The 11,715-nt window shown below is 56.0% G+C and overlaps 7 protein-coding genes across 7 annotated transcripts; 5 read left to right on the top strand and 2 right to left on the bottom strand.

Annotated features, from left to right (window-relative positions):
* Positions 1-137: 137 nt before the first annotated feature.
* AVO1 (Component of a membrane-bound complex containing the Tor2p kinase) lies at positions 138-2,891 on the top strand (the record flags this gene model as incomplete). The annotated part of the gene is made up of 1 exon (XM_064798860.1): positions 138-2,891. The coding sequence occupies one exon, from the start codon at positions 138-140 to the stop codon at positions 2,889-2,891; it is 2,754 nt and encodes a 917-aa protein (XP_064663187.1).
* A 522-nt stretch (positions 2,892-3,413) lies between these two features.
* LTR77_001599 (uncharacterized protein) lies at positions 3,414-4,275 on the top strand (the record flags this gene model as incomplete). Its single annotated transcript, XM_064798861.1, has 3 exons — positions 3,414-3,501; positions 3,551-3,635; positions 3,696-4,275. The coding sequence occupies 3 exons, from the start codon at positions 3,414-3,416 to the stop codon at positions 4,273-4,275; spliced, it is 753 nt and encodes a 250-aa protein (XP_064663188.1).
* Positions 4,276-4,341: 66 nt separating this feature from the next.
* LTR77_001600 (uncharacterized protein) lies at positions 4,342-5,722 on the bottom strand (the record flags this gene model as incomplete). The annotated part of the gene is made up of 2 exons (XM_064798862.1): positions 4,342-4,621; positions 4,755-5,722. The coding sequence occupies 2 exons, from the start codon at positions 5,720-5,722 to the stop codon at positions 4,342-4,344; spliced, it is 1,248 nt and encodes a 415-aa protein (XP_064663189.1).
* Positions 5,723-6,054: 332 nt separating this feature from the next.
* On the top strand, positions 6,055-6,491 carry RPL43 (60S ribosomal protein L43; the record flags this gene model as incomplete). The annotated part of the gene is made up of 3 exons (XM_064798863.1): positions 6,055-6,104; positions 6,191-6,326; positions 6,399-6,491. 3 exons carry the CDS (start codon positions 6,055-6,057, stop codon positions 6,489-6,491), a joined length of 279 nt encoding a protein of 92 aa, XP_064663190.1.
* A 1,329-nt stretch (positions 6,492-7,820) lies between these two features.
* On the top strand, positions 7,821-9,311 carry LTR77_001602 (uncharacterized protein; the record flags this gene model as incomplete). The annotated part of the gene is made up of 1 exon (XM_064798864.1): positions 7,821-9,311. The coding sequence occupies one exon, from the start codon at positions 7,821-7,823 to the stop codon at positions 9,309-9,311; it is 1,491 nt and encodes a 496-aa protein (XP_064663191.1).
* Positions 9,312-9,702: 391 nt separating this feature from the next.
* LTR77_001603 (uncharacterized protein) lies at positions 9,703-11,000 on the top strand (the record flags this gene model as incomplete). Its single annotated transcript, XM_064798865.1, has 4 exons — positions 9,703-9,734; positions 9,793-9,906; positions 9,973-10,111; positions 10,164-11,000. The coding sequence occupies 4 exons, from the start codon at positions 9,703-9,705 to the stop codon at positions 10,998-11,000; spliced, it is 1,122 nt and encodes a 373-aa protein (XP_064663192.1).
* Positions 11,001-11,039: 39 nt separating this feature from the next.
* LTR77_001604 (uncharacterized protein) lies at positions 11,040-11,630 on the bottom strand (the record flags this gene model as incomplete). The annotated part of the gene is made up of 4 exons (XM_064798866.1): positions 11,040-11,264; positions 11,330-11,398; positions 11,475-11,557; positions 11,594-11,630. The coding sequence occupies 4 exons, from the start codon at positions 11,628-11,630 to the stop codon at positions 11,040-11,042; spliced, it is 414 nt and encodes a 137-aa protein (XP_064663193.1).
* Between the last annotated feature and the right edge of the window lie 85 nt (positions 11,631-11,715).

Raw genomic sequence — 11,715 nt, forward strand, 5'->3', positions numbered from 1 at the left:
CCAAAGCGGCATCGACGGCGAGGTTCGTGGCACTTCAACCCACCTCCACCCCCGTACGATTTTTGGAGACCTAATACCGCCACCAACCCGCTGGTCGGTGTCAGGATTGGTGATGGTGGAAGTCACCACACATCGTGATGTCGCTCCTCCTGAATGAAGACTTCACGACCTATCAACTGCGTCTATCATTCCTAAACAACCACCGCCACGTAGGTGATGGCGTGGGCGAGCGCCTAATCAACCTTCCTACCGGAGTCCTGAACAATCCTGCTTTTCGTGCTGCAGGCTGGCTCCCGGACACACAAGCAGTGAAACGATGTTACAGCCCGCCCATTCCCACTACGGGCGCGGCAGGGGCAGATGCGGGAAGCTATTTCCGCGCCCCGACTAGGACTCGTGGAATTAGCATCGAGGAAGACAGGCCGGTAAGGGAGAGCGAAGATGCCGGTGGAATGGTTACAGGGAGGGCCGGTAGTGAGGACACGATTCCTGCCGGCACGCTCATGGCAGCTAATGACCGCAAGCGGCGGCAGCGCACGAGGAGAGAGATGCTGGAGGAGGAAGACAGCTCTGACTTGGACAGCGACGACAGTGAAGATGACGAAAAGTCTGCGGCGCGAGGCATCTCGTTCGCAAAAATGCCAGTACGTGATCGGTCAAAGTCTTCACCCGCAAATCCTCTCGAAGCCGACGAAGGGGCTGATGGACCGGCACTGATGATTACGAGCCCTTCACGCCCGCCTGAAGTCGTGGCCGAGGCACTGAGGAGAGGAAGCCTAGGTCAGGTCGAAGCGATCAAGCAACGTGCACGACGTGATACGACTACAAGCAGCGAGATGAGTTCTGATAGCGAAGCGCTAGACCCTAATGCTTTCGGTCGGAAGCTGCCTGGTAGACCCGGTGGGCAGCGGAGGGTGCATCTTGCCGAGCGCATTCAAGAAGAAGAGGACCTGCCACGACGTCCTGCTGAAGAAGACGAAGCAGGCGAAAGTGAGCTCGAAGACTCGGATGTGGGCGAGGCTTCCGACTTGAGTGATGAGTTTGACGTGGATGCTGGCACTGCAGATTCGGCCTCCTTGCTTGGCCTAGGCGTTGTTGGAGGACAGGGCATTGGCTCCGAGACCAGTCCGATGAAGGCATTGCCCGATATGCCACCCGCGGTACCTGCAGAACCCAGGCACTCAGTAGCAGGCAAGTCTGCAACAGATGATGCAATGACCCCATTGCCGAAACTACCGCCAGGTCATCGCTTGACCGCTGTGGTACCTCCGTCTCTTATTACCATGGCTCTCAGAGGCAACAGCCCAGGCCAGAGCACGGACAAGCCATTCCAACGGTTCGCCGAATGGAGTGGGAAGGATGAGAGCAGTCCACTATGGATCAAGATCTACGCTCCGTTCTCATCCACTCCATCGAAAGCATTGCAGGTCCCAATCCGACGACAGCGAGAAGGCGAGAAGGCCACAGTCACCGACCTCATTGGCTTGAGTCTCTGGCGATATAACGAAGAGGGCTACAAGCCTCCAGTAGGCGACAAGGGAGATGAGGAAGCCAATATCAACCGCTGGACTCTACGCATCGTCGAGGATGAAGAGATAGACTTTGACTTCCCTGCTCTCGTACGCACGAGACCTGTCACAGACTTCACTTCCAACAACAATCGTCCACCGCAGCGGCGAGCGAGAGACAAGCCCTGGGACGAGTTCGGCTTGGTGCGAGCAACTGACGAGCAATTTAAGGAGAACGAAGCTCTAACGCCATCCATCGGCACTTCTACGATGGGTACACCAAATTTAACAGCAGCTCCCACACCGCGACCGAGTGAGCCGGAGTTGCAAGTCTGCCCTGCCACAGCAGTGAGATCAGAGACCGAGACTTCAGTTCAAACCACTCGATCCACAACACCAGCCCTCCAAGCGCCGAGACATCCCATCACTGGCCCTTCTTTTGCATCGTCAGCTCTGCGCAAAGAAACTGGCAATGCATTGGACTTGCCGCAGCGGGATGAAGCGCAATCTACACCTCGAACAGGCGCACCAAAGACCATCACTGTCCACTTCACCGACCAAAACACCTTTGCCTCTACCACCGTTCCGATTCAAACCACAGCGGACACATACATCGCTGAGATCTTCGCAGAAGGCTGCCACAAACTAAATCTAGAGAAAGCTCTTTACGTCCTCAAAGTCCATGGTACTCAAACTGTCGCGCCATCTGACCGCACTGTGGAGGCTTTAGGCGACAAGCTGAGTCTGGACCTCGTTCGTCGCCGCTTCATCGGCGCAGGGGCAGGCGACGGCATGTTTGGACTTGGCCTCTCTGGCTCACCTGGCAGCACCAGCCCCAACGCTCCTCTTGAACTGAACAATATTACCACACCGGGCGGCGGAAACGCAGCAGGTGGCGGCAAGAAGCACAAGAAAGGCACTGGCGCAGGCTACACCAACCCAAACGCTCAACTCACCAACGCCTCTAACCTCAATCTTGGCCTCGGACGCGGTCTCGGCCTCGACATCGGCGGCAAGCGATACAACGTCCTACGCAAACAACCGCTCTCCTTCGCACCCTCTCACCCACGCACTCTGATCATCACAGCCGAGTACCTCACGATCCTCCCCGCAGCACCGCCCGGAACACCAGGAGTCATGGGCGCAGCGGGCGCAGGAGGGGGTAAGGTAACGAATGTCCCAATGAGCAGTATCGTCGGCGTGAAAGTGAGTGGGAGACATCCGAAGATGGTGCGGGTGCTGGTGTTCCGGGCTGCGGCCGGGGGGGCCGGAGCACAGGAGACGAAGCGGTATGACTTTGAGTGCGACAGTGGGAATGTGGCTACGGAGATTGTGTCGGAGGTGAGGAAGGCGCTTGAGGGGTTGGAGAGGATGAATGGGTGAGGTGGATGAGGTTGTGATGGTCCATGCGGCTGGACGGTTGATGAGACATCCCTAGACTTGTCGTTCGAACGAGGGCACGGAGGAGACCAACTGAGTACCATAGCCATCCATCAGATATATTTACTACCGCAACTGACAACATCGGCCGCTTCTCCATTCTCCCAGAGCCCTGCTCACACAAACCGCCCCACTGTCAAATGGCCCACCTGCAGTACGCCCGTAAGCGCTCCACCACACTAGGATCTTTTTGAGCAAAAGGTAGAGCGGCTCAGGACGTCATGTCTATAATTCGCAACAAAACCATGACTTCCCTTCTAACGAATTCGTCGAAGTCGCTGTTGCTTTGGCAGACACCGGGGCTCGGTGTAGATTTGCTTGGATTCCAGCCCAACGGCTGAAACTCTCCTGACAGTGACCGATGTATAAAGAGGAGGCAGAGGTCCCGTCATTGATACCACATGAATCAAACAAGTCCAAGCATCTTCACGTTTTCAGCCATACTGTCAACATTACTCAAGCGTCATGGCAGGCAACATCATCCTCTACGACCTCCCAAGCATCCACAAAGGTTCCGACAAACCGTCATGTTTCTCTTTGAATCCGTGGAAGAGTATGTTCTGTCATCGTTTGCCAGAGAGGACATGCTGAGAGTTCTGCAGCGCGCATGGTCCTCAACTACAAGCAAATACCCTACACGACGGAATGGGTTGAATATCCCGACCTGGAGCCCAAGATGAAAGAGCTGTACGTTACGCTCGAACAAGCCTGCGCAGATGCTCATGACTGACAGACCCGTTCGAACAGCGGCGTCAAAGCCAACCAACCAGGTACAGGCTGGACCGACTACACCTCCCCCACCATCCGCCTCCCAGACGGCAAAGTCATCATGAACTCCGCCAACATCGCCCCGGTACTCGAAGAACTCCACCCCTCGCCACCGCTGCACCTCGACGCCGACCTCCACGGCCCCATCACCGAAGCCGTTGAGAACCTAGCCGGCGTCGTGTGGTGGGACACGCTAGCAGACGTCCCTTCGATGCTACCGCCCCGATCCGCAAAGTACTTCGAGGACACCCGCAAAGAGACCTTCGGCATGACGCTCAAGGAGTTCGCGGCCGTCAAGGGAGGCGAGCAGGCGTGGAAAACGGCCGCTGAGCCGGGCGGAGCGGCTGAGAAGTTGGGAGATCTTTTGACAAAGCATCGGAAGGACGAAGGGCCGTTTGTGCTTGGGAGTCAGCCGAGCTATGGGGATTTTGTCGCGGCGAGTTTCTTTGACTGCTTTGAGCGGTGCTGCAAGGAGGATTACGAGAAGATGATGGCGCTTGATGCGAGGTTCAAGCCTTTGCATGCGGCTTGTCGGCCTTGGTTGAAGAGGGATGACTGAGATCGTGTTTGTAGCAGGAAAGCTTTTGAAGGGATGATCCGGGAGGCCACAAGCCATGGAAATAAGCTACGGCAAGCTTTTTATGTCGAGCTCGAGCCCAGCCTTTTGTAGTCTGTCCAGGTATGCGGCACCAAGTGTAGCAGGCGTCATCATGCCACCACCTATCGAATGTGCCAGAGTCTTTTCTCGAGCAATAATGTAAGCGGACTCGGCCAGGCACACGCCGGTGAAGTGGTACAAACTGCCGCTCCACTTCATCTGGGCCTGTGCTCGCTTTGGGTCGTTCGGATCAGTGACATCGGCGTTTGCAACAGCACGCCATTCGCAGTAGTCCTTCTTGACTTGCCTGCGAGGATGTCAGCATGGACTCATGGCGTTGATGGTGTTTCGGCCAATGTGAGCCTATCGGACCAGACACGGTCACTTTCGAACGCCAATCTTGGAATGAAATAGTGACATGGAAAGAGGATGACGCTTACTCTTTAGTGGGCCCTTGACCGGGCTCGTAGATGAATTTCTTCGCCAACCACCTCAAAGGAGGCAGAGCGAGAGCCGAGAATGCAATGACAAGCGCGAGATGGAAGCCAATCGCCGTTATCATGTTTCGAGACTTCATATAGGCGGTTGCTCGGAACTTTGGCCCATAGAGTTTTCCTTCGTCACATAAACCCCAGCTGCGATGGACAATTGGCAGATCTGAGAAGGCCTGAATGCCATCAGTCAGCGTCCCCATATCCCTGTCCGATCGCGTGCCAGTCAAGCGTTCGAGCAGCGGCCTGGACGGGACTTGTTGAGGCGGAGAGACGGGACACAAGCACCATGGGTTCCGCGCTTTGATCATCTGGCTTGAGGTGAACGACTCGAACATGTTCATCACAGTGGCCAGCGAGCCGCCGCTGAAGGTTCCCACGATGTCCCAGAGGGTGACAATGACCTCTTCTGTGCCAACTCCAATAGTCTCGCGGACATGGGTGACGAGCGCCCAGCTAAGCAGATCAGTCGGTACAGATTCGAAGCCGTCTTGCATAATCATAATGGCGCCGTTCTTCTTCGCAGTGTCGTGGTGCTTCTGGACCATGTCGTACGTCCACGGTATTTCGCCAGTCACGTCGAGATAATGTGTCCCGGTCTCAACGCATGCTTCGACGACTGGAGTGCCGTACTTGACGTATGGTCCCACGGCGGTGATGAGGACCTTTGTGCTTTTTGCCAGGCGGATCAGATTATCCTTTTCGAGCTGCGCGACAACTACGTCAGGCTGTGTCCGGTTTGGATTGAGCTGCTTGAGTTCATTCGCCACAGCGTTTAGCTTTGCTTCTGAACGACCGGCGATTGCCCATCTGAAGTCCGTAGGAAGGTGAGTGGTTATGTGCTCCGCCGTATACTTGCCCGTATAGCCTGTTGCACCGAGGACTACGCACTCATAGAGGCGGTCGTTCGAGGCCATGGTCGTCTTGCACAAGGCGTGGCTCCAGGTGATGAAAGGAGTACCAAGTCAAGCCAAGCTGGAAGCATACAGGCTTCTAACAGGAAGCGTAAGATATAGCGTCCTCTTGCTTGTATTGCCAGCTGCGCGATTGAGTGCTTCTCGTCTCCGCCGTGAATACAGGCATGGATGAATTGAGGTGAAGTGGGGGCCGGCTTCCGACTCTCAAAAACTGCCAAGACCCGCTAGTGCGCACGAATGCCCGCGAATTCGAGATCACCAACGACGACCTCGAAAGAAGACATCTTCACCACCCATCACCACATCCACCGTCACCAGACAATACCGCAGCGATGACCAAGGCGACGAAGAAGGTCGGCATCACCGGTAAATACGGTACCCGGTAAGCACCCACCCACCGTTTGCGAACTTCCATCGAACCCAGCGACAGCGTGTCTTTAAGGAGCAATACTGACAGCATCGCTATAGTTATGGTGCCTCCCTCCGCAAGCAAGTCAAGAAGATCGAAATCTCACAGCACGCGCGATACACATGCACATTCTGCGGCAAGACCACGGTGAAGCGACACTCGACTGGCATCTGGTCGTGCAAGGCATGCAAGAAGGTATGGACAAGACAACACTGTGAAGAGCAGGTACACCGAGATCCCGGAAAGGAGCTAACAATCGCATGATAGACCATGGCGGGAGGAGCATACGTGGTGTCGACACCAGCTGCGGCGGCAACGAGGTCAACGATCCGGCGTCTGCGTGAATTGAAGGAGACATAAGCGTGGTGTTTGAGCTGGAGTGGCATGGAAGACATGGAGTTACAAGCACATTCGACCTTGTGGCGGCATGTCTGAGGAACGACGTAGCTGCGGAGTGGCACGAATAAGAAGTCCTTCAAACCTGAACTATACCATACGCGACTCGCGGAAGGCCTCGCAATCCTCTATTCACGGCCGCCGCTTTCGACCTTCATTACTTTCAAGCACTTGGTGGTCCTTCGTCACGCTTGGAACAATCGTTCTGGTGATCTGACGGACACGAATCGCAGGCTGCATCAGAGCTAGTCTTTGAGGCCATTGTCGGTCTGACCGGCATCCGTGGTCTTTTCAACATCCTCTCAGCTGCGCACATTGCACACACTACTTCCTCTCCGTGGAACCCTTTTCAAATCCTTCTTTGTTCCTTTAAACATAACACGTGACCGTCATGAATCACACGTCCCCTGGACTGCAGCACGGACAGCCAGGTTGGCGATATTTGGACTTTACTAAAACGATCACATGCAAGACACATTCTCACTCTGTTGGTAAACAGGAATATGATCAAGTGGTCTTGTCGGTGAGTTTCATTGGACAACGGAGGTAGGTGCAGACTACAGCACGGAAGGGAGCTGCGATCCCGAACGACTATAAATGTGGGGTTTCACTCGCGGATCGCCTTCCTCTTCTCTCCTTCCACCAGACTCGCTCAGTCGCACAGCTCATGTTTTCAGTACCCCGACCCCTTATACACCTCTCGTCGACATTCACAAGACATGGCGGAAACGTGCATAGTCTGTCTCGGTGACCTTCGCCACTCCGACCTCGAGGACCCTCCCCCGGATCCGCCCGAGGGCAGCAGAGCAAGCGGTGACGCTGGAGCCGCTGGCACTGAGAGCCATGCCAAGAGAAGTACAAGCACAAGAGCAGATGCGAAAAGGTACCACCCCTCGAACCCGTCATGAGCGAAACGATCGATCCTCTTTTCCGCCTGCACGGCGATGACCTCCTCCGTGGCCTACGCCTGCGCGCGCGCTGCTGCCGTATACGGTACCGACTTCCACCCTTGGACGGCTTGAGGACTGTCTTTCCTTGAAAGATGCTCGCCGAATAAGCTTGGAAGGTGAGGTGTTCCTTTCGCTATTGTACTACACGCAATAGCTACGGAGGGTCGTTGGGCGCAATGCTACGAGGAACTACATGCTGACTCGAGATTCCCACCACAGGATCGAAACCGACGAAGAAGCCATAGCGCACCTACTCCCCTGCAAGCACGATCTACACAATGCCTGTCTTGCACCATGGGTCGAGCGCGCGAACAGCTGCCCGATCTGCCGAGCGAAGTTCAACATGGTCGAACTCAGCCGTGTCGTCGGTGGACCGGTCGTCAACAGCTATGCGGTCCAAGATAAGGTGCAAGAGGCAGAGCTGGACCCTACAATGATCATAGAGGACGAGCTGTTCGCCGCCGAAGCTTGGGAGCCATGTTCGGTCTGTGGCGCTGCCGACGAGACGCATGAACTCATGTACTGCGACCGTTGCGACAAAGCGACCCATGTCTTCTGCGCGGGCTTCGATGAGTCGCCAGAGATTTGGTATTGCGAGGAGTGTCACACGAACATGGACAATGGCGACGCTACCACGAGAGTCACGCCCGGTGCCCGCCGGAGGACTCGAGGACGCATGCCTACCGGACGACGACAGACTCGTGGCCGCAATGATCCAACATGGGCACGTGTGTGGCAAGAAGTATCACGACGCCTGGACTTCGACCTCGACTTTCCTTTTGATGACGATACCGGCGACCAGCGGACAGAAGAGCAGCGACGCGAGTTCTCGCGCTGGGAAAGGCGGTTCCAGGTCGCAAGCCAACAAGGTGCTGCCAATAGACTGCGAAACATTGCGAATGCACAGATACAGCAAGCTGAGCCAGCGTATCGACCTGCGCCAGAGTCGCAAGAAGAGCTTCGCGCCTGGAATGCCTTCGACAAGGCACGCGAGTCGCAGGACGCACCGACCCATGTGCGCCGCAGAAAGCGAAAGAGGACCGCCTCGCCATCATCTTCCGGACATGAGGTTACGACGAACGAGGCACCCCAACAGAAGCGACCTCGCTTGCGGCGACCCAGAGTCGTCGCTCCTGAGCCTGAGCAGAACGGAGAGTCGTCGGCTGATGTTGCTCAACGACCTGGCGATGGACCTACGTTCCTATCCTCGTTATTGCGAGAGGTGGAGAGCAAGCCAGTCTCTGCCAGCTCACCTGGCGCTTCCGACCAGCAGAACGGTCAATACTCACCCCGCGACTCACCACCCGCGCCATCGGCATCCTCTTCAGATTGCGGCACGCCTCCACGAAGACTTTCAGCAACCCCACCGCCTCCCGCGACTCGTCGACTTCCAGTGTCTCCGCCGTTGTCGTCCACGATAGTGCCGTTGTCTTCACCAATGGGAGCTACGTTCTCGCCTTTCTCACCGACACAAACCTCCGCCAAGGAACAGCGCCGCGGCCGGCGGCACCAGGACAGTCCACACGCCAGCGATGACGAAGCACCACAAGATCGCGCTTCATCAGCTTCACCTTCGCGCAACTTATCTTACTCTGCCAAGGAGGAGATCCAAAGAATGGTCAAGCTTTCCCTCCGGCCCCGTTACAACAACACAGAGATCACCAAGGACCAGTACACCGACATAAATCGCGACGTGTCCCGGAAACTGTACGAGCTCGTCGGCAGCGCAGCTGCATTGTCCGATCAGGCGGAGAGGGAGAAGTGGCAGGGTGTAGCTGATGACGAGGTCAAGAAGGCTGTCGACGCAGCCAACGGGACCGCAGAAGACGAATAATCTCTGGTTGTGAGGTGTTGGCTTGTTTTCAGCGAGGTGTTGCAATGGTAGGCGTTCATGAGAAGACGACTGCTGTCATTTTTCGGTCTATCGGGGCATTGAGCGAATGGTTGAGCTGTAGATATACCCCCTCTTGGAATGAAGTTATGTTTGACGGGCTGTTTACGGCCCGTTCTTGCTGAAGAAATGATACATCAAGACTCTCTCATCTGCGTCACTGTCAGTCGTTGAACATTAGCTGTTTGATAAGACATCCACTGCTTTCGCCACGGCTGGCCGAGCTCGGCGTACGACTCATCTCAACTCTATACCTTATACCATCCTTGTGACTTGACTTATTTCCCGTGGCCACTCTCCATATAACCACCGTTTCTCTAACACAAACATCAACATGCCCCAAGAAAGACACATAATTGTCGTCGGGTCGGTGAATCCTATCTTGCCATCTGCCACAACAGCTCAAGGCTTACCATTTTACCAGCGCTGGAGTGACAGGCCTCACATCTGCCTACTTCCTCGCAGAAGAAGGCTACAAAGTCACAGTCGTTGCGGCGCATGTGCCTGGAGATGAGAGTATTGAGTACACGTCGCCTTGGTATGCTTGCCACTCTTGACTTCTAGCATCAAACGGTCCTCGAGCTGGACGTTGACCAATGTACAGGGCAGGAGCCCACTGGCGAACCTCAGCAACGCCCGACCAACCCACCATCTGCGACTGGGACGTCCAGACATACGACTATTGGATCGATGTCCTGAACTGCGAAGATGCAGACAGCAAGCTCCCCAAATCCGGCCTCAAAGTACGACCACCTCCGACACTCTCCTATCCAATTACGGCTAACCATGAAATAGATGCAAACCTCCAACCACTACTGGGACGCCCAACCCACCGAATCCCTCTGGTGGGCCCCCCACGTACAAAACTTCCACCAACTCTCCACTGTCGCCGGCCCCGTTTCCGCTCTCAACGACTCCATCCCTGGCGGCTCGCCGAAAATCGCCTGGGCGGCGTCCTGTCGTGCTCCATCGATCAACGTACCGCAGTACCTCCTCTACCTCCGCGCCAAAGCGGAGGGGCTAGGCGTGAGCGTGATCAAGTCCCGCCTCCCGACGATTTCTGGTCTGGAAACCGCCCTGGACGAAGCAGAGCGTGTCGCAATGGAGTGTGGGAGACCGAAAGCCGATCTCTTCATCAACGCCACCGGCTTAGGGGCGGCGAAACTCTGCAATGATCAGATGATGTATCCGATCCGCGGCCAAACAGTCCTCGTGCGCGGCGAAGCCCATGCAACCCGTACACGCAGCGGAGACGGGTACGTGGCATATTGTATCCCGCGGCCTGGGTCCGGTATGACGATTCTGGGCGGGACGAAGGAGGTTGGGGTATGGAGCGAAGCTGTCGACCCTGCCACGACTGCGATCATCCTGGAGAGGAATCAGATTTTTGCGCCGGAGCTTTTGACGGGAGCGGATGGCGGGTTCGAGGTCGTGAGTGTGCAGGTTGGTTTGCGACCCGGGAGGGAGGGGGGACCGAGGGTGGAGGGGGAGGTTGTGGGCGGGAGACTGGTGGTGCATGGGTATGGGCATGGGAGTGGGGGGTATCAGAATAGTGTGGGGAGTGCTAGGATGGTTGTTGGATTGGTTGATGAGGCTTTTGGCGCAAGAGGCGGTGCGTCCGCGAAGCTGTGAGGCTTTACCCTGACGTGAATAAGTCAGTTGGATTTGATTTCAAGCGTCAACCATTGCAGCTCCCCAATTCACCATCCTATCGCTCCCCTCGCCTCTCCCTTCTTCCTGCCTCCCAACAACCTCCTTGAGCAATTCCGCGACCTCCCTCGCCTTCTCGTCAGCCCCCTTCTGCGCCTCCCGTCCCCCAAGCGTGTCGAGTTGCCCGAACAACCACATTTCCTGCATCTGCCGGATCAGGACTTGTAGGTCTTCTGCTGCGCGGACCTATACTTCATCAGCGACACCGCATATAGCTTAGGAGAAGGGTTGGGAGGGAAGGAAGAACGTACGATTGCTGCGGTTTCGACCTGCATCCGATATTGCGTTATCGCTGTCGTGTTGCGATCGGTGTGCTCGATCTATACATCACACATGCCTGTCAGTACGGCCGCGTGGTTTGACAGGCGCTTGTTGTGGGAGAGGTGAAGGACTTACCCCAGCGCGAGTGACGAGCGCTTCGTAGTGTTTGATGAGTTCGTCGCGGAGTTTCTCGATCCTGGCTGTGCGCTCATCAGTCTCTGTTTACGCATGTGAAGCAATAGTGAGAAGCTCACCAATCAGGCCAGGCGTGTGGCGGAGAGAAGCGTCCATGTTGGGGAATGTTGTGCTGCGGGGGTGTCGTTATATTGGGCGCATTGGACGCATGATCACGTCAAAAGTCGTTGATGTTAAAGAG

Source organism: Saxophila tyrrhenica, assembly GCF_035928015.1.
Source record: "Saxophila tyrrhenica strain CCFEE 5935 chromosome Unknown scaffold_2, whole genome shotgun sequence".
NCBI classification, from domain to species: Eukaryota; Fungi; Ascomycota; class Dothideomycetes; order Mycosphaerellales; family Extremaceae; genus Saxophila; species Saxophila tyrrhenica.